Below are 20,208 nucleotides of genomic sequence, written 5' to 3' on the forward strand. Positions count from 1 at the left end.
TGGGGAGAGCCTGCTGCTGACTCCCATGGAGTTCTTTGTAGCAAGCAGCCAGCCTTCCCTGCTCAGACTGCAATAATGAGATGTTTTTGATTCCCTAATCTTATATAATTACTCTCAAAAATATCCTCCAATTCATCCCTGCCTTTGAAGTAGAAGCTTTGTATTCTGGGAAACACTGCCATTGATGGATTCCTGCTTTACCGGCAAATTAAACTTTTAAGAGGTGGCTTTTTAATTAAGCCCTTGGCCTGGCAATTTTGGGTTCATTACTGCACCCAGTGAGGCTGATAGTAATGCCTCTGGAAATAGGGGAAATCTTTCCCTAACTACATCAAGACATCATAAATGGCACATCCACATACAGCAAAAAACATCTGGAATGGAACTGATATGTTGCATTCTGATTTTGTGCTGTGTATCTTGAGTAACCAACCATGCAGTAAAACGATCTTGTTGCTGCTGCTTCTATGTACTAATACCAGGTCCCATAGAACCCTGTCATAAATGTATCCAGAAGTAGAAAGAGTGATGATCAAATAAGCACTATGTATCAGAGTTTCCTTACCTATTCTACAACTGAAAATTTTGTTGTTGTTATCTACAATTTGTCTACTAAGAGCTGAGTAGCAATACAAGCAGTTCTTGAAGTTATTTTCTATTAGTCACTGTGGCCAGGTTCAGTACAATCAGTACTAACCCATAGTATAGATTACAGTGGTACCTCAGTTTTCGAACATAATCCATTCCGGAAGTCCATTCGAGTTCCAAAACATTTGAAAACCAAAATCCGAAAGCAGAAGCCTCAAAACACAAGCCTCAAAATGGAAGCCGTGTTTCCTGTTTGACTTTTGAGGTGTGTTTGAAAACTGAGGCATTTACTTCCAGGTTTTTGGCATTTGAGTTCTGAAACATTCAACTACGGAGGCATTCGAAAACCGAGGTACCACTGTATTGTGACTGGATCACAGCATGTAAGCTTCTACACTTAGGCAGGAACAACCAGCTGCATAAATACTGGCTTACCAGTAGCACATGTAAAAAGGATCTAGCTTAACATGAGTTGATAGTATGATGCTAAAGCAAAGAAAGAAAGAAAGAAAGAAAGAAAGAAAGAAAGAAAGAAAGAAAGAAAGAAAGAAAGAAAGAAAGAAAGATAGGCTACATTACCCAGCGTGGAAAATGCACACACCCTTCGCTCCTTGCATACCAGCAAGGAGAAATAAGATAGTCAGAAAGTCTATTTACATCTCGTTTATTTCTGACTGTTCAGCTTTACAAAAAAACATGTCCGTTCACTCCGACTTCTCTCCGAGCAAGTGACAAAGACTTCCTTCACATACGCAACAGGAAGGTCTCATATTACACACAGAATAAAGCTCTGTGAATCCTGTGAACTGCCTGGAATATCCTTTCCCAGGACTAGCCACATCATGTGATGTAAACACCGAGCTGGTTTACAGCTGCGTAGTACTCATATCGTAACACCTACCACCCACTATTACTAGGCTGCTATTTGCATTATTTTTAAAAATGTGCATGTTTACTGCATGCATGGAATTTACGTCATATCTAGTTTGACCCAGAAGAATGAAATATATGCATGTTGGGCAAATTTATGCTGCACAGTAGCTACAAAAAGCTGAGCTGCTATTCTGTATTCCTCCATTAGTGCACACAAAATGACATAATGTCTCACTGAGGAAGCGACAGCCCTTTCCCAGTTTGCTTCCTGACCTATTTCCTTTTTAAAAATTGCCAGGAACTGTGAGTGAAATATATATGCCTTTTCGCTGTCTGCAACCTCTGTCCACATCTGACATTATTATTTTTCTAAAGTGGTTCAGGCTCTTTGCTAAATGAAACAAAGAACTCTGGAGTTTGGTATACCATGCAAAACGGCCACATTGAAGCATCAACATTAGGGTTGCCATTTGTCTAGAATTTCCTGGACATACCCAGGATTTGAAACAGTGTCTGGGCAAAAATTGCTGAAATGTCCAGGAAAATCCAGATGCATGGCAGCCCATGTTGGAAATGTAGATTTTGGTGAATTTCATTTTAAATTAATATATATTAATATATATTTTTTGAGATTTCATAAAAAAAACCACCTCAACAACTTTTGTGTCATGAATTTCACTTTTTGAAATATGGCAACCCTAGCATATATGAAACTGCATTTTATCAAGTCTAGCCCAGTATTGTCTCCTATGGCCAGGACAGGAAACACACACATTTACTGTGCCTCTGAGCTGTGATCTCTTCCAAGAAGTGACTTTTATATTTAAGGCTTGTCTGAGAAAGCCACTGAAAAAACTAGACAATGTTATTAGAATCAGAGGCAACATTGAAGTTTTAGACATCACTGAAATAAGCAGCAGGAAGGCTTTTTGTCTATAAAAAAGAGAGAGACAACAAGAAGAAAAGAATGTCAGCCACCTCCCGTTAAAGGTAATATAAAAGATCTTGTAATTTACCACCTCCCTGAAGAAGAATCTAATCATTAGGGGCCATTTCCCAACTGTTTTGTTTTTTTAACACAAATTGCTGGATCAAATACTTTGGCCCAGTGCTAAAATCAACCTGTCAAGTCTGCAGTTGATCAGCAAGTTTTGGGATGTTTCAGATTTGCTAACAGGGCTTTTCAAGCAAATGTCTGTCATGTTCCTTTGGCTTTTGTGTGTGTGTGTGTGTGCAATAAAAAGAGCAAAATCTATTGGTCTCCCCCTTGATCTAAAGCGGTTTTGATCTGTTTCTCCACATGAATGTGGATGTTAAATGAAGTTGCCAAGTGCATCAGGTGTGGCCACTTATGCACACACCCCCTCCCTAAGAAGGCACCAATTTGCATAAAATCTGCATATGCTAATACATATGCATAGACACAAATTTAGAAATAATTACTTAAGACTGAAATACAATACATATCATCTATCTGCAGAGTGACTGCCAGGAAATATCATTGGGGTCTTCTGCTTGGCCCCATGACACTTCTGCTGTGCGGTCCTGCTGGGTTCCATCTTGTTCCTATGACATCTATATTAAAACGTCGGGAGGTGCCATGCAGAGATTTGGAGCATGGTGTCATCAATATGCTGGTACACTCAGTTGTACTAGTCTATCTGAATCTGAAGAGGCTGCATTGGTGCTGGACTGGTGCCTGGATCCAATGATGGGCTGCATGAGAGAAAATGAAGGGAAAATAAACCCTAATAAGGTGGAAGTACCATTGAGCTGTGGTTCTTTGGTCCAGTAATTAGGGAGACAACCTGTTCTGGAAAGAATGGCTCTCCCTCTGAAGGAACAGGCATATAGCTTGGGGGTAGCGCTCCATTTAAAGCTGACACTGGAAACTCGGGTGTCTGCAGTGGCGAGGAGTGCCTCAATCAGCTGCCCAAATGCTAACCATTCGTGTGCAACTTCAGCGACCCTGGTCTCACTTCTTATGGTTCTTTACCTTTAATATGGACTTGTTCTGGACAGTATTTCATACAGAGGACTTTCCTCTGCAAAGTAGGCTCCATGGCCACCCTAATGGTAGGAACAAAGGAAGCTGCCTTACGGGTCAGAACATTGGTTCATCCAACTCAATATCGTCTACACCGACTTAGCAGCAACTCTCTGGGCTTTCAGACTGAGATCATTCCCAACCCTTCCTGGAGATGCTGGGGAGAAAGCAATGACAAACATAGACAGCATTTTAACAAGCAGAGACATCACCTTGCCAACAAAGGTCCGTATAGTTAAAGCTATGATTTTCCCAGTAGTGATGTATGGAAGTGAGAGATGGACCATAAAGAAGGCTATTTGCCGAAGGATTGATGCTTTTGGATTATGGTGCTGGAGGAGACTCTTGAGAGTCCCATGAACTGCAAGAAGATCAAACCTATCCATTCTTAAGGAAATCAGCCCTGAGTGCTCACAGGAAGGACAGATCCTGAAGCTGAGACTCCAATATTTTGGCCACCTCATGAGAAGAGAAGACTCCCTGGAAAAGACCCTGATATTGGGAAAGATGGAGGGCACAAGGACGACAGAGGACGAGATGGTTGGATAGTGTTCTTGAAGCTACCAGCATGAGTTTGACCAAACTGCAGGAAGCAGTGGAATACAGGAGTGCCTGGCGTGCTCTGGTACATGGGGTCATGAAGAGTCGGACACGACTAAATGACTAAACAACAAACCAAGGACCTTCTGTATGCAAAACAGATGCTCTGCCACTGGGCTATGGCCCTTCCACAGCTATTGCCTTGTTGTTGTTTCAGTTGTTCATTAGGCCACTTGCAAGGCAAGTAAAGATCCCCCCTTCCACTCTCTCTCCTTTCTGCAGAACAAGTCAGGAGGACAGGGTGTAGACTTTTGCTTTCTGCCTATTTCCTTGAAGGGCTCATTGTGTCCTTGCTTTAAATCCAATATATAACTGGAGTGACCTCCAGTTACTACAATATTGTAAGAACTGCCCAATTTATCTCTGGAGGGAAAGAACCTTTTGATATATTAAAACAGAACTGTCCACAGTGGGGTCAGAGTTATCCATGAATCTTCTTAATGGCTGAGAACACTGCTACTGAGTAATAAAAGTCAATGTTGCCATAATTAGCATGGTATTGTCTAGTGGCAAATAGCCCATCAAAAATACAGCTTTGTCCATGGCATTTATTCGTTCTGTGTTTGGGTTCTGCTAATTATCTCTATTGGTAACTCGGATTCGGGTAGCTGCCTCAAATCGCCAAGGGAGGGAGAAACTGAATTTTAATTACACCATATTCTCCTCATGCATTTCCATCCAAGATGAAAAAAAATGGAGCCTTTCATTAATGAGCTGCTCTCACAAACCTTGGAACACTCCTTGATAAGAGAGGACATCTTGACAGACCGAACAAAGGCGGTTCTTTTCCCTGAGCACAGTATCAAATTGCTTCTTGTTTTAGAGCACTACGCCTCCAAACTGTTCTTTGTCCCCCTCCTTTTGCTTTGTGTGTGTGTGTCTTTTGCTTCAGTAGTTTCACTGCAGAGCTTTCAGAGAAAAATCCCTTGCAATTTAAATGTGAAGGGAACAGACTTTTGTAGTAACTATTAGACCCAAACACCGTCTTAGGAGCTTCATTTTGTAGACTGTCATTCAGGGCAAAACCATACATAGGGTTGTACCCAATGTTCCACAAGAAGAATGCCACTTGCCCAACAGGACTTTTCCTCCTCCACCCCACCCCACCCAGCTGATTTGGAGGGTGTGCACAGGGCTGCAGGAGAGAGAAGGAAGTTTTTTTTCTGTAAGCAGAAGTCTCTTTTGCTAGAGCAGCCTTTTTCAACCTTGAGTCCTCATATGTTGTTGGACTACAACTCCCATCATTACTAGCTAGCAGGATCAGTGGTCAAGGATGATAGGAGTTGTGGTCCAACCAGGGCTTTTTTCTGCCAGAACTTACTGGAACTCAGTTGACCTCTCAGGCGGGCACCATTTTCATTATGAGAACAAGGTAGGCCTTCATGGTTAGTTCCGGCACCTCCTTTTCTAGAAAAATAGCACTGGGTCCAACAATATTTCAGGATCCAATACTGATAAAAGCTACGTTAGCGGGACAGGAACGCTAGATACCACCTTAACAATTTTAAATGGCCGCAGTGGATTCTTCACTTCTAACATGATCCCAGCTTCTCAGACCTGTTAAAAATGTGAAAACGCACTAGTAATGTCAAGAGGGACCTTCAAGGTTCCTTCAATTGCCAGGTTTTTCCTGCTTAGAACTGAACCAAACTGAAAACTTATGAACTGCTTTAGAACCAGTTTGAGGCTGTTCTGCTTGTGTAAATGAGGCTCTGCCCCAACAACCTCAGTCTGCCCTTAGAGAGCCTCCACCTGCCTGATTGCTTTCTTACAAGTGGTCCAGAGGTTGGCGCTGCCTGTCAGCTTCCTCCTCATTGTTTTGATAACAATATAACTCAACTTGCTGCTGCACGAGAGTGCAGAACACTCATTTAGCAGAAGCCTCAGGATGTTACCTGACTCTGCCAAGGGCTTGGATTCTCTCTCCTCCTTTCTGTGTGCATAAAGGCACTGGGGTGGCAGTGCAGAGAAGTAACAGAAACCCCCCTCTCCCTCATTTTGTATGCTGTTGTTATTTCTTGCCGGTTTCTGGATTTCTGTGGTTCTCATGTAACTTTTATAAACTCTGGTTGCACAATCGACAGGAGAGGATTAAAACTTGAAGCTTTCACACTTTAATTACCTCACAGCGAACTTCTGCTGCATAAGCTAAATGGCCCATCTCTAAAGCAGGGGAATAAATCTAATTCTAAACAGGGGCTGCCAGTCATCTAGGGAGTTGCTTCGCATGAACTGACTGTGCACTGTTGTTGTTGTTGGCATAATATTTATAATGAGGTTTGCATCCTCCTCCCCTCCCCAGAGCTCAGGACAGCATACCTGAGTTCATCTCATTATTCTTCTTACCATGTCCTGTGAGGGATGCTACGTTGCCTACTTGCTTAAAGGTATTTGGTGAAGACCAAACCAACTGTTCTGGGGGTGGCCCAAGACATTTTACTACCTGAGGTGAAGAACAGCTCAAGTTAACTCACCTCCAAAAGGATATTGTGGAGTTGAATCAGGTTATGAAACGCATAACTGAAATGATCAAGGGGTTGCAACATTTGGAGGCTATTTAGCCATCCAACTTCTCCAATCTGTTAAGGTCATATTGAATTCTGATTCTATCTGCTGCAGCATCAGGTACCCCTCCCAGCTTGGTGTCATCTGCAAATGCTCATAACACTTGCGTTACAAGACAAGCATCATTTCACATAAAGTTGTTTACAAACTCCATTATGTGGCTGCTGTTCCCCTATAGAGCTAAAGCTTTCTATCATTGTTGGGTCTGTTTTGGGTGGGGAAAAGTGTGTGACAATCAAACCTTCTTCCCAGGAAACTCTGGAAATTGCAGCTGTATGAGGGAAACAGGGTATTCCAACAACTCTCAGCACCTTTCACAAACTACAGTTCCATGGATTTTGTGGGGAGGCCTTTAAAGTGGTGTTATACTGCTTTAAATATATTGTACAGATGGGGCCAGGAAGTCCTCATAGTCCCGAAGAGTTTACATGTGTCGTATTCTAAATGCATGCGACAGTCATTCTAAATAAAACACTAATTAATTAATATCTCCTCAGTTTTCTCCCACACTTGCATAGTCATGCAGATGGCTCTAAATCAGAGTCTAGTTTGTTCTGTGTCCATTTTAGGATAATTGCATGAAGCGGGGTGGGGGGGTGGGCAAACTGTAAGGTACTTTCAGTATGCTTAGTCAAGAAGGAATAACCACACTGTCAGAAGATACTTTCCACGGAAGGGAAACCTAAAACAAATCTGTTGCATATAGTGGAGAAGCAAAATAAATGCAAACGTGGAGTCCTGGGAGCAGGTAAGGAATGGGGAATGTTCCAGATATCAGGATTGTGCAACTTATTTGTGTCCCCCCCCAAGCCTTTTCTTAACAATTCAGCTGTAAGGGACAGCAAATTGTGTTTGTTGTGTTTGTGTACATATACATACAGGATTTCTTGAGTATCCTTGGGTTCCTGGTGTATTGTATTGTGTTGTGTTGTGTTTTGCCTACACCGGAACATTAGAATGCTGTATCTTTACATTTGCATTTGCAGCTTCTGTCTTTTCACTGTTTATCTTTTTTTTAATTGAGAGTTGGTAAAATAATTTTCTCTATTTATAAAATAGGTGCATTGTTTTCCCTCCTCCCAGCTGCCTGAAAAAAGACATAGTGCTAACCAAATGAGATAAGCTTCTGATGATGAATTGCTGAGACAGCCCTGGAGTTTGCACATTCCTGCTTCCTTGGTTATTAAATGCCAATGAGGCAGATAAGACATTTAATAATTTACTGTCATTGCCAAGAGGGGGGGGGGGAATATGAAGGAAGCTGTGAATTTTCATGTAGAAATACTCCCACCTGTCTCCTCCCCAGGAAGTGATGACATAAGGGAGCTTGCTGAGAATCAGGAAGCGATAGATTCAGATCACATTGCTTGAATGGTTTCTGCATCTCCATAATTAGCATATGCTCTGCCAGGAGGAGTCTTGCCTCATTAGTGCCAATTTTTAATTGCATTATCCTGCAGTTCACTTTCTGAAAGCGCTTGTGAGTTGCATTAGACTACAACTCTACACTCCCAGCAAGGTCAATGAAACCAGCTTAGCTTGGGGTGTTTGCAAATTGCCACTCTGTAAGCTGATCTACCAGGCACTGCTTCCTAGCCATGCGCAGGTCCCACTTAATGGAAGTTCTGTAACATCAATGCACTGTCATGATCCTGGTCATGTCCTTCTTGTGCACTGATTCACACAGCCCTGAAACAGCATGTGACTTGAACAAATGTGGCCTGAGCTTCAAAGAAATGATCCAATTGTATCAATCGTATTGAATAGCCAGCTCAGGTGGCAAGTGCTGACAGGGATTAGAGTCAAAACGAAGCCATGGAGGAGGAAGAGGGGAGTATCTGGAAGGTTGGGAGAACCCCAGGGTTTGCAGATGTATGAAAATCCACCCCCCAGCCCAGCCCAATGAGGACTGAATAAGGATTGAAGCAGGGCAGCTGGAAAAGAAAAATGGGAACTCGGTATGTGTGTGTACAATTTGTGGGCTGATATTTTACCATTTTCAACTCTCGGAAACTTTTGCAGTAGTCTGGTAATGTGACAAACTGGATGGAGCAAGATATTTTGGTGCATGGTGATTGCTTCACCATGTATTCAGCCATTCATTCAATATCATTGTGCTTTCTGGATTTTAAGAATTAAACCATTGGCACATCTCTCTGTGCTCTTTGAGGGACAAAAACGTAGAACCAGCTAGTTTAATAATAGCGAGAGACGCTTGTGAGTGTGATCCAAAGCAGGCAGTGAACATCCTTGCTGTAGAGCAGAGGTCTTCTTTGCCATGGCTTGCACAGGAATGGTGCAATAAGTCAAACCAGTGAAAATGAACTGTAACCCTAACAGTTAGCATTTTGTCTGCTACTGCTCATGGTTTATATTGTTCTAGAAATGTTGTTTTTTTAATAGTTCTTTGCTTAGGGAGGGACCATAGCTCAGTGCTAGAGCATTTCCTGTGCATGTCGAAGGTTCCCTGCATCTTCAAGTAGGACTGGTCAAGAACCCTGCCTGAAATCTTGGATGCCGCTGCCAGTCAGTGTAAGGAATACTGAGCTAGATGGACCAATGATATGAGTATGTATAAGACAAGAATCCCGTGTTTCACTAATTTGGCTGCAATAAATGTGGGGAAGGGGACATCTGAAATTCAGTTTTAGCCTGATTTGTGTGTTCACACAATTAAGACTTGCTATTGGGGGTTCTGCAGTAAGGGGGCGGAGGAACCTATGTATGTACAGCAAGCTCCCCTCTACAGACATTCACCCTGAATGTAGGGACAGGAGTGAGTAATAGAAACAGAGAATTATAGAATTGGAAGGGTCATCTGATCCAACCATAGCTGTCAACATTTCCATTTTTTTAAGGGAAATTCCCTTATTCCGAATAGGATTCCTTGCAAGAAAAGGGAAAATTGACAGCTATGGATCCAACCCTTTGCAATGCAGGAATCACAGCTCATGTCCAACAGTGGGGGCAGTGGGAACAGTCCTGCTCTACTGCTCCATGTGATTCTTAACTCACTTAGAACTATTCTTAAAGTATGGTCCTATATGTGTTTACTCAGATGCATTTTAGCCACTTTCAGGCATGTGGTTTGTGAATAAACAGGTGTCAGTGGCTGGGCAGGGACAAGAACTCTGAACTCCCAAAGTGGGACAAGGGGAAACTTGTGAAGCAGGGAAACTCCTTCACACCTATGATTTTTTTCAGGATTCTAAAATGTGCAGGGAGTCTCTATGATTGCAGAAATCATCCCGCTGCAGAAGATCTCCTTCCAGCATTTGGAGGGTAATCAGAACAGAACAGGGTATAAAGTTCAGCATGCTTGCCTTCACTGTCCCCTTACCATGTGCCTACTCACATACAGATGTGCCTAAAGATGAGAAATAACTCTACAAGCTTAATATTAAAATGTATGTATTGAACGACTTCTAGTTTTTATTTAGGTGTTTAATGATTCTGCATGTATGTATTGCATTTTTTATTTTTTATTTTTACCCCTCTCATTTGTCGAGAAGACTCCCAGAGTGCCTTACAGGATCACTAGTAAGTCACTCTCTGATCTCAGGCTTACAATCAAGCTAAAATGGCTGGGGGAGGAGGATTTATTAATAATGACGATAATACTTCCATTTCAATATGGAAACCTTAGATAATTCGTTTGCTCTAAGTCTGCTATAAGGACTCCTACTGGGAGAAAGGGAAAGAGATAGCTTTCCTCAACATGTAGAGTATCGGGCAGGACGCTGGGTCTTCTATATCGGGTTGCCTCCTTCTTTATGAGGACATTTGAAAGCAGCCATAAGTTTGAAAAGACAAGTTAAGTGCCAGATAATTTAATATCATCTTGTTATAAATGAGCGTTCTTCTGAGACAGGCACTTTTTCTGTTAGCTCCAGATCTTCTCATGTTTTATGAGGAGTGCCAGATGGAAATCAGGAGTTCATGCATAAGAGGGCCCCTAAATTCTGTCCAGACTGCTGCCAATGCTGGTACATAAATGGGCAGCAGAGGCTGAGATCCATCTCTTATCAGCACCACGGTTCGCTGAGGCCTCAATGGATCATTTCTGAAGGTTTTTCATTAAAGGTATAATGTGCAAGCTAGCACCTTTCGACATGCTACGTAATTCTATGGCATAAATAGAAAAGGCTTAGCAAAATGTTTCATGCAACGCAGCAACTTCTTTTGGAGTGATGTATTCTGAGCGAGTGCTCAGAACGTCTACTTTCCATTTTCTGCAATGGAAACAATCTGTACCTTGTTCCTCATTCTGAAACTGCAGAGTATTTGGAAACTCACTTATCTATGACTCCCCCCCCCCCCACTAGTTAGGGCCAAAATGCCTATTACATGCCAGGAACAAACTAAACGATATAATGAACATCTGTGAGCAAATAATCAGTTTCTTGTCTTTTGACAAACAGCAATTTTAGAACTTGATGTGGACTAGGACTGCAGTGCTGGCATGGGAGATTAATCCTTTAACATCCCGTCCCCCCAGATTTCTTAGTACAGTAAACGCCCTCCCATTTGGCATGTGTTCCATTAAAGAAAACTTACATGCACAACTATGTACATTACACATATATTTCCTATAATGGAGCAAATAGCAATTTAAAGAGGAGAGGTGATTTTCACTGAGAAAATGGGGGGGGGGAATGGTTACCCATCTCCCAACACCATAGTCTGATCCAAATCTTCTCCCAGTAAGCTCTATCTACCAAACTTTATAAAGGCTGGAGATCCAATGGACAACTAGAGTAATCTGCATTCCACAAGGTGGTGACTAATCTAGGAGAAAAAAGAAGTTGAAACAAGGAAAGGAAGAGGCATTTAAGGAAATGTTACATAATGTCTGCAAGCAAATTAGCATGTTAATATAAGCACAAGTGGGTACAGTATCTCTTTGTGTCAAATCCTCATAGACCTAGAGAATCCCTATCTCACATATTTTGTAGGGGCCCTCAGATCAGTTGCACTTCAGGTTTAATTGACCAAAGAGAGAAGAGGCACATTAAATCATTTGTTATGAATTGCTTGTAGTTTGATGCTATAGAACATTGGCCAAGACCATGGATTCAGCAAGATCAAGAATGTATAGCTAGATAGAATGATTGCAGCTAGAATGGGTAATGTGATCAAATTACTATTAATTATTCAAATAGCATCATCAGTATCTATGTCATTTTATGAGATTGCATTAAAACAGAAGATCCCCACTGAAAACATGTGATGCAGCGCAAAAGCTAAACAAATGAAAGGGACTGGTAGTAAAGAGAAAGCATGAATGTGATCAAGTGCAATTACTGTGTGTACAAATTTAAAACTCACAGAATTGCAGCCTGCAGTCATCTAAAATTATAGTGTGCTGCCAGGAGAGAATGGGGGCCATGAACATCAGTATGTCTAGGGGACAAGAAGGGTGTTTGGAATCATCAAGGTGATTCAGGAAAGGGGGCTGTTCCACATGCTGCAGGAAAAGGCAAACAAGCCTCTAGAGCAGGGGTTTGTGAGGATTTTGCACACAGAGGCTGATGTGATGCCTCCATGGATGGTCCAGCTCTGTAATAAAGTTGGCACCATCTAGCTTTAAAGCAGGGGCACTTGGATGGGGTGAAGCATTGATTGGTTGCTGAGAAAGTAACATGCTTGAGAGGCGCAGAAAGACTGGTGCAGTTTTCATGATGGGGTCCTCTGGGCACACCTGCACATGGTTTGTTTGGGGGTTTGGCGGCTATGAAACAGTGTCCATCTGTGCAAGTGCTAGCCTCTCTCCCTTACTACATGGTGGGTGGGGACAACTGTGGACAGTGCACCAGCATATGAGTCCAGGGGCTACCATCGGTGTTCATGTGGAAGAAGGCTCATAAACTTACCTGCTTTTGCCCTAGTTCCTAATCTGAGATCTGATCTGTAACATGAGTGCCCCCTCTGCAGACACACTTCTACAGTATCACGGCAGATTCCCATATGTTGCAAGGCAGATAATCTGTTCCACATTAGATTGCACATAAGGGAGTGCTAACCAGCACTGACCTGTGTTAGTAATCATCTCTTGCACAACAAATGCCATTAAGATGGCCATTTTTCGCTTTCAGTTAACTTGCCAATTTGATGCAGTGCTGTCTGGCTTGCTCCTGGCCTATTGAGTTTTGTGTAAATGATGAAAAGAGAACTCCTGTCAGGAATCCAGCCCATAGGGATGAGCCTTGGGAAGACACAGTCAGTAAGCCCTACATGTTCCCTTATAGTCTGAAATAGTTGCTCAGCCCCAGGTGCTGATGTCTGCATCAGCAGCAAATGCCTAGCATTGTTTACCCCTTCAGACTTCTGGGGTTGTTTTTGTGTGTCACTATTTACATGACTAATTGTAATAAGAATATAGATGCTTTCTGGGGACACACATTGAGGGGATGGGGAGAGGGAAAACTCCTTGGTTGACACTAATATTAATGTGCATATGTATAATTTTTTCCTCTGGCATTAGATCTCAGAGCCATAGACTTCTGGCAGAGGAAAACATTTCCCCCTTCCCAGTAACTTTTTTGCAGAGCAAAATACGGGGAGAATCAGGCTGCTCTTTCGAGTCATCCAAGTTCTACTGAAGCTGTATTTGATAACTGAGAACATTGGGAACCCTTCCAGGGCTTAGCTCTCCATGCAGCAGAAAGTGGTGCCTGTGCTATGCCGAGAATGCAATTAGCCAAGTCTCTTGGGGAACCTCCACTGTTTATCTTATGCAGTCTTATTCATTATTAAGTGAGGCAAGAAAAAGACATCCTCTCATTGAGGTGGCCCCAGGCAGATGAAGGGGCTTGTATTCAAATAGGGGCATTTATATGGGTCTAACGGAAGAAAGCAACAGCTGGTGCAAGTCTTCAGCCACAAAAGTACCCATCAACTTCCATCTTCTGATTTCTAGCTAGTCACGGAAATACTTAGAAAACAGCTGGCACCCTGGGTGTTTAACTGAACAATGGGAAGACATGTTCTTCTCCAGTATTTGAACTAAAAGGACTGGTGCAAAGCGTAATCTGACATTTCTCTATCTAGCTTCTGCTAATGGTAAATTGTTCATAAGACTGGATTATGCCAAGACTGTGCTCTGAGCCAGAACTGAAAAACAAGCCCTCTCCAAGCTGGCTTGTAACACATGGATTGTGTTACTGATCCTGCCAGATCTCAGATCAAAACCAAGCAATCCAACTAGATCTATTGTCACTTCTTTATAGTAATGAAGAAATTTGGCTTTTATGTTCATTAAGATGACAATTTAAGTTCATGTCATGTCTTCTATCGCTTTCTTCAATACTCAGTGCTAATATTTTAATTATAGCTAGTTCCTAAATGAAACTTGTGATCAAATGGAGCAGTCCTGGTAGGGAATACTTGCATTGAAAAGAAAAGCATATTTCAAGGGTTATTTTCATAACAGCTCTAATGAAGAACAGATGTGAGCTGCCTAGAGAGTCTGATACAGGCTCAGCTATCTAATAAGGATAGATTTGGAGTGGTTCCTTTTTAAATTGCTGTTCTGAGGAGGATGGAGCACTTTTCAGTGCACAAGGAAGCTGTTTAAAAGAATAAGACCCAGGCACCTTGCAAACAGATGTAAGATCATCCATATTTATAGTTCGAGACATAAGTAAATTAAGGAAAAATATCTTCCTCATACAGCAGATCATTATAGTCCTAAAAGTGCTTCTTTACTACCATTACCATATGGCTATGTGTGAACAGATAGCTCAGAGTCCTTCGGGAGAATCTGCCTAGAGTCATAAATTGATTAACCCTGGGTGTAGAGGGTTTGTAAGGGTCGCACTGTGCATTGGCTTCTAGTTAATGAATCAATTTCTAAAATGGGTATCTTACCCTTCATTGGGTAATCAACCTCCCCAGGGGGGTTTATAAATATCCCAAAACAAATAAAACATAGGTGTGGTAAGATTCATGCTGGTTGACTGAGTCTCCTGCAGAAGGAAGGTTGGTAATTGATTAAAAGCCACATTTACCAGGAACCAAGCATCAGGAGTAAGTCAGAAAATAGCTGTGGTATTACACTCAGCTGACAAGAGAAGGTTGTGATTTTTCGACAGTTATGGTTAGAATACCTTCCGACATAAAGAAAGAAGATGGAAAATTCTGAGCAAATGGCTCAGGACCTTTTTCCCTGGTGTGGTAGTTTTATCTATTTGCAGAGAGCTTTTGTTTAAAAAAGAAAACTCCATGGGGGAATATTCCTCCATGTCTTGTTTTACAGAAGTGGTGTTCCCCACCTGCCATCTGAATTTACCTATGGATTGAGCGGGAATTCAATTCCATCCACAATTGCTTTTGTGCTTCATTCTGTGGCATGTGTGGCCCAGACCTCAGAACTGGCCCAAGATATTTTGGCTCATTCAGTGGAAATGCAAAATTGTGCCTCCTGAGAGGACAAGTATCATAACTTAAATAACTGACATTTGCCTCCCCTTAAAAAAGGTAAAGGTACCCCTGCCCGTACGGGCCAGTCTTGCCAGACTCTGGGGTTGTGCGCCCATCTCACTTAAGAGGCCAGGGGCCAACGCTGTCCGGAGACACTTCCGGGTCACATGGCCAGTGTGACATCGCTGCTCTGGCGAGCCAGAGCCACACACGGAAACGCCGTTTACCTTCCCACTGGTAAGCGGTCCCTATTTATCTACTTGCACCCGGAGGTGCTTTCGAACTGCTAGGTTGGCAGGCGCTGGGACCGAACAGCGGGAGCGCACCCCGCAGCAGGGATTCGAACCGCCGACCTTTCGATCGGCAAGCCCTAGGCACTGAGGCTTTAACCCACAGCGCCAATGATACCTAAAATTCCGGTTTGAAACAACTGCTTTGCATTGTCCAGTAGTGGGATTGGCCCGGAGAACTGGCTTTTGCCAGCTAATATGGCTGTATTTCCCTGTATTATTGCCCCAATCCATTTCCTTGATGTTGCTGCATGCCAGGTAACTTCAGATTGCATAGGAATTTAGGAAGCATGTGCACAGAGGAACCTGACCTACACTTTGGATCTAACTTAGAATCGTTTACACTGTCTTGAAAGCTGTGCACTGGGGTTTCAGACCGGAGCTTTTTCAGCCCCACCTAGAGACGCCAGGGATTGGACCTGGGACCTGGGACCTGCAAACCATGTGCTCTCCTGGGAGGAAGCCAGCCACTTCCAACAGTATATTTGCTTTTTTTGCATAGAGGAATTTTTTTTTCCAGATTGCACCAACATTTTCTAACACAGAAAAATCCACTTTACTTCAGTTTTATCATCATCATCACTACTTTTTAGAAGATAGAAAACACTATTTGATGTCAAAGTGCTAATCTTTCAATGACAACCTTCCCCTCATTATTTCTTTTCCAAGAGGTACTTCAGCAATTAAAAAAATAATAATTAAAAATTCCATATGGAGGCATCTTGTTTCCAGGATCTATTTGACATGTTGACTTTGTTGTTTCCCAGTTCAGAATTCCATGACTAAAATTTTTATCCTGCCCTTTCTTATAGGATCAAGGTGGATTACAAGAGACAGCTAAGAAACAGAGACCTAAACTCTACTTACCCCCTCTGTTTCAGTTATCTTAGCGTAAGCACAAGGGCTGTGTGTTTTCCGAAGATTGCCTAACAGTGTTATACTCTTTGTACCTGACAGAGCTGTACAGAACTGTATTAATATTTGCTTTTGCAATATTACAAGCCTTCCCTGTTTCAGAGCAGTACAAAGGCATCTGCTTACGGGCTGTATCAAGTGACATGTTTTCTAGGATTAAGAAGTTTCAGGTGCTATTTTTAATCAGCTATGGCCAAGTGAATGCTATGATGCCTTAGAAGCTGAAGAGTGTAGTGGTGGCTACTGAAATCAGCTTTCTAGGAATCTTGGTATTTTTTTCTAATGTCAGGTGGCAGGCAGGTGGGCATGGGCATCTAAAAATGGCTGCACTGATCTAATTGGTCTGGTCTAACTTGCCTCATGTGTCAGATGTTTCCTTCCCCTGATATGGACCCAACTCGGGGGGAGGGAGGTCATAATCCTTGACATGACCCTGAAATTGTTCCAGCCGTCTGGAAGAAGTGTGGAATGCATTTACACCCAATGCCTGAGCCGAAGTTCCACCTGTATCTGTAATCAATAAAGCTATGGCCATTTTGAATCCAGATGGTTGTTTGCCGGAATCCATCTTACCACCCCTTATTCAACCATGGCCTGGGGGAGGGCAGCACTGGGACTGGGACCACAATAAGTAGAGTTGGGATCTGTTCCTTTCCCAGCCACCCAACCAAACAACTAGCCAACTACTTCTGCCAACAAATTCCCAATGCAGTCAGCAGCGGACATGAATCCTTTCCAGGGCACCAGCTCACATTATCAGACCCTGACTGGGAATGAATAGTCAATAGGTTGTGAGGAAGCATCCATTCCCAATAGGGTGCCCCACTGGCACCAGACATTTTGAAAACCTAATCATTAGTGCTGTCTGTCCTGTAGTCAGATCTCTTAACATTTTAAGAATTGCCAGAAGTTGTTGATCAGAGGAGAAACGATGTTGGTGTGTGATTTGGGTGGCCATTTCAGTTGAGCTTCCCAAAATTATAATGCTTATATCAAACAAGACCATCACAAAAACTGTAATGAAATAGTTTTAGGAAATCACAACAGAAACAGAAGGGTTTGGGGGGTGTGGATAGTTAAGAATGTCTACTCTGGAGAAATGTTTCACTGAGGAATCTTGTTACACTTTCTTTTCATGAGCAGAGCATATGAAAGGGAACAGACGCTATTTCAGAATGTACCTGTCCTTGTTCTTTCAGGTGTCTCACAGACTTTTCTTCTCTTTTCTTCTCTTTTCTCCCTTACCTCCCTCCTTTCCTGCTTTCCCACCTATTCTTCCACATCTCTTCTCCAATCCTTTCTGCCCCTGTTTGTCACTGTTGCCTTTCCCCAACCTCTAGAGCTCTCCATCAGCCTCCTTGCGGTGATAGTTATTGTATGTGGACTGGCCCTGGTGGCAGTTTTTCTCTTTCTCTTTTGGAAGCTGTGCTGGGTGCCCTGGAGGAACAAGGCCATTTCAACTAACACCCCCGCCTCCCAGAACTCAGCGGAACACGACAAAGAGAACATGGCTGACAAGCTAAAGGACACAGGGACTCTGGGCTTCTTGGAGGCAGCTGTGAAAATCAGTCACACGTCACCGGATATTCCCGCAGAAGTCCAGATGTCCATGAAGGATCACCTTATGAGACGCACACGGATGCAGAGGCAGACAACAGAGCCTGCATCGTCCACCAGGTGAGTGCAGAGCATCCCCTGAATTGGATCTGTTGGATTAGACAATATGGACCATTTTACAGAGGTGCTGAAGATGAGAAAACTCTCCATGAGGAGAAGGGAGCGCTGATGAAGGTTACTGCATGCCACACCCAGTTTTCTCTTGCTATTACTTGTCCATTCAAATAAGTTCCCACAGCCTCAAACCAGAGGTGTATCCCCTGCAATGAAGTGAAAAGCTTCCTCATTGCTCACTGTATATGCTCAAAAGAAAGTTTATGTTTTTGGTTTGTTTGTTAAGTCCCCCCCCCATCCCTTTTTTTGTTTCCATCAAGGAGTGTATATTGATCAAGGTGTTCTAGAGTAATTAGATTTGTTTGAGTAATTGTCATGTCATGGATTAGAGGACACAATGGTGTGCAAACGGGAGACAAACTTTATTGTCTCTGTTAAACAAGAACAGAAGAGCAACAAAAATCTGGGGCACCACCCAGATACAACCCAGAGGCAGAATACCTCTGAATACCACTTGCAGAGAGTTATGAATGATAGAGTGCTATTGCACTCATATCTTTCTTCCCATAAGTAACATCTCTGCCCATCCCTGAATTTCTTCCTTTTTGTTGCCATTTGCAAAATTGGCGCACTTGAGGAGAAGCAGAAATATTTTGGGAGGTAGGACAACATTCCTTCAGGCCCTTGGACTGGGGACTAGTGAATAGGAAGATTTGAAATGCAGTCAGAATCCTCCTCATGACCAGGAACCCTATTACATGGGGTTAAACTTGATTACATGAAGATTTGTGGGGCAGGGCTTGCATGTGCACCCTGACCCCTCCTCTCTTTAAGCCCACCCACATCTGAAGATGGCTCTCGTTTATGTTTGATGCAATGGGCCACCACTCCTCAAGATGTCGGCAGCAATTCTCTTCTTTCTAAATATGTTCTTGACACTTGTACATCAATTGCACTAAAGGGATATTACGCTAAACCTTTGGCTGGCATACACCTCCTGGAGCTGCAGGATACTCCCCCGACTACATGCTGGTCTCTGCCGAAGGTTGAGTTGAAAGTGAACCAGCTGACATATTTCCCCAGTCTCCCTGTGGGCCCTTGATCTTAGCCAAAAGATTCAAACCCTGTTACGGTGACTTGACCTCATTGTGTCAAGCTGTCAATATGCTTGTGGCCACTTTAATTTTGTTAGGACTCAGGGAGGCAGGGAGACATATCAGTGACATGGCGCACTGTCAGATAGAATTACAGCCTTTTCCTCTCTTTCTTGCTTATGTGGCTCAAAGCAGGAATAATTAGATAAACGGAATTGACATATCACTCACTGCACTGGCTTCGAGGGAACTGCATCTCAGTGTTCAAGATCAGCCACTGCCTTAGGGCCACTGTAGCCTCAGATGGAAGGCTGACCGTGCATCAGGATCCATGACAAAGGAAGGCAGGGTCTGCAAGGATCTGGAGGTAGAAGACAGCCTGCTAACCCATGGGCCACTGACCTGAATGTCTTCTAATACAGGCAGTCTTTTCAGCTAAGATGTGGGTGACTTTATCCATGTTTTACCATGCATCGTGTTTGATCAGAACAAGGTCTACCATGCCATAGAGGGCAGGAGTTGCTCAATTTTGCTCAGTTCCTTTGCTTTCAGTCACAGGAACATAAGAGCCTTCTAGATTCAGAGCAAGAGTCTATCTAGTCCTATAGTAGCGTGATGGTGCATTTTATTTACTTATTTATAACATTTATACACTGCTAGATTGCAAAAACCTTCAAAGTGGGTTACAAAAGATAAAGCAGTAAAATCAAGAAAATTCACAACTATACAAAAGTGTAGGAACTCATTGTGGCAGCCCCCATTGCTAAAGGAGTAAAAAATGCAAGTAGCTCTTTTGATCCACTGAAACACACACACACACACACACACACACGGAGCAGGAGCAGCAGCACATAGCATATTGTCCAATTTATTAGGACCAGCATGTTACAAATACTTAACATATGTTCCAAATGCCTGAATATCTCACTGTGGGGACCCTGTTACCCACCATCCCAAAATGTACCGTCCCAAAGGTATATCTTTGGCATAATAGGATATGGATATACGTATCTGGGAGTAAGCTCCATTGAACTTACTGGTGCTTATGACTGCATAGATTTGTACACATACTGAGCTTTCACAAGATTTTCAGTCAGCTGAAATGCAACATTTCAGCTTTTAATTAGTTCAAGCAATCTTGCGA

General features: G+C 42.7%; 2 protein-coding genes across 5 annotated transcripts in view; both read left to right on the forward strand.

The window, feature by feature from the left end:
• Window positions 1-20,208, forward strand: part of LOC309372174 (uncharacterized protein) — a gene marked incomplete at its 3' end in the record, with an annotated part of 317,646 nt that overhangs the window by 198,627 nt on the left and 98,811 nt on the right. The window lies entirely within an intron of this gene.
• SYT6 (synaptotagmin 6) overlaps window positions 1-20,208 on the forward strand; it is a 131,413-nt gene that overhangs the window by 42,541 nt on the left and 68,664 nt on the right. For 3 of the 4 annotated variants that reach the window (XM_081915249.1, XM_081915250.1, XM_081915251.1), the window contains exon 2: window positions 17,640-17,976. In XM_081915249.1, the coding sequence (XP_081771375.1) occupies window positions 17,640-17,976 (337 nt within the window). The remainder of the gene's footprint in view (window positions 1-17,639; window positions 17,977-20,208) is intronic. The other variant, XM_081915252.1, reaches the window with a different exon arrangement.

The sequence above is a fragment of the Podarcis melisellensis genome (assembly GCF_964234715.1).
Source record: "Podarcis melisellensis genome assembly, chromosome: 6".
NCBI lineage: Eukaryota > Metazoa > Chordata > Lepidosauria > Squamata > Lacertidae > Podarcis > Podarcis melisellensis.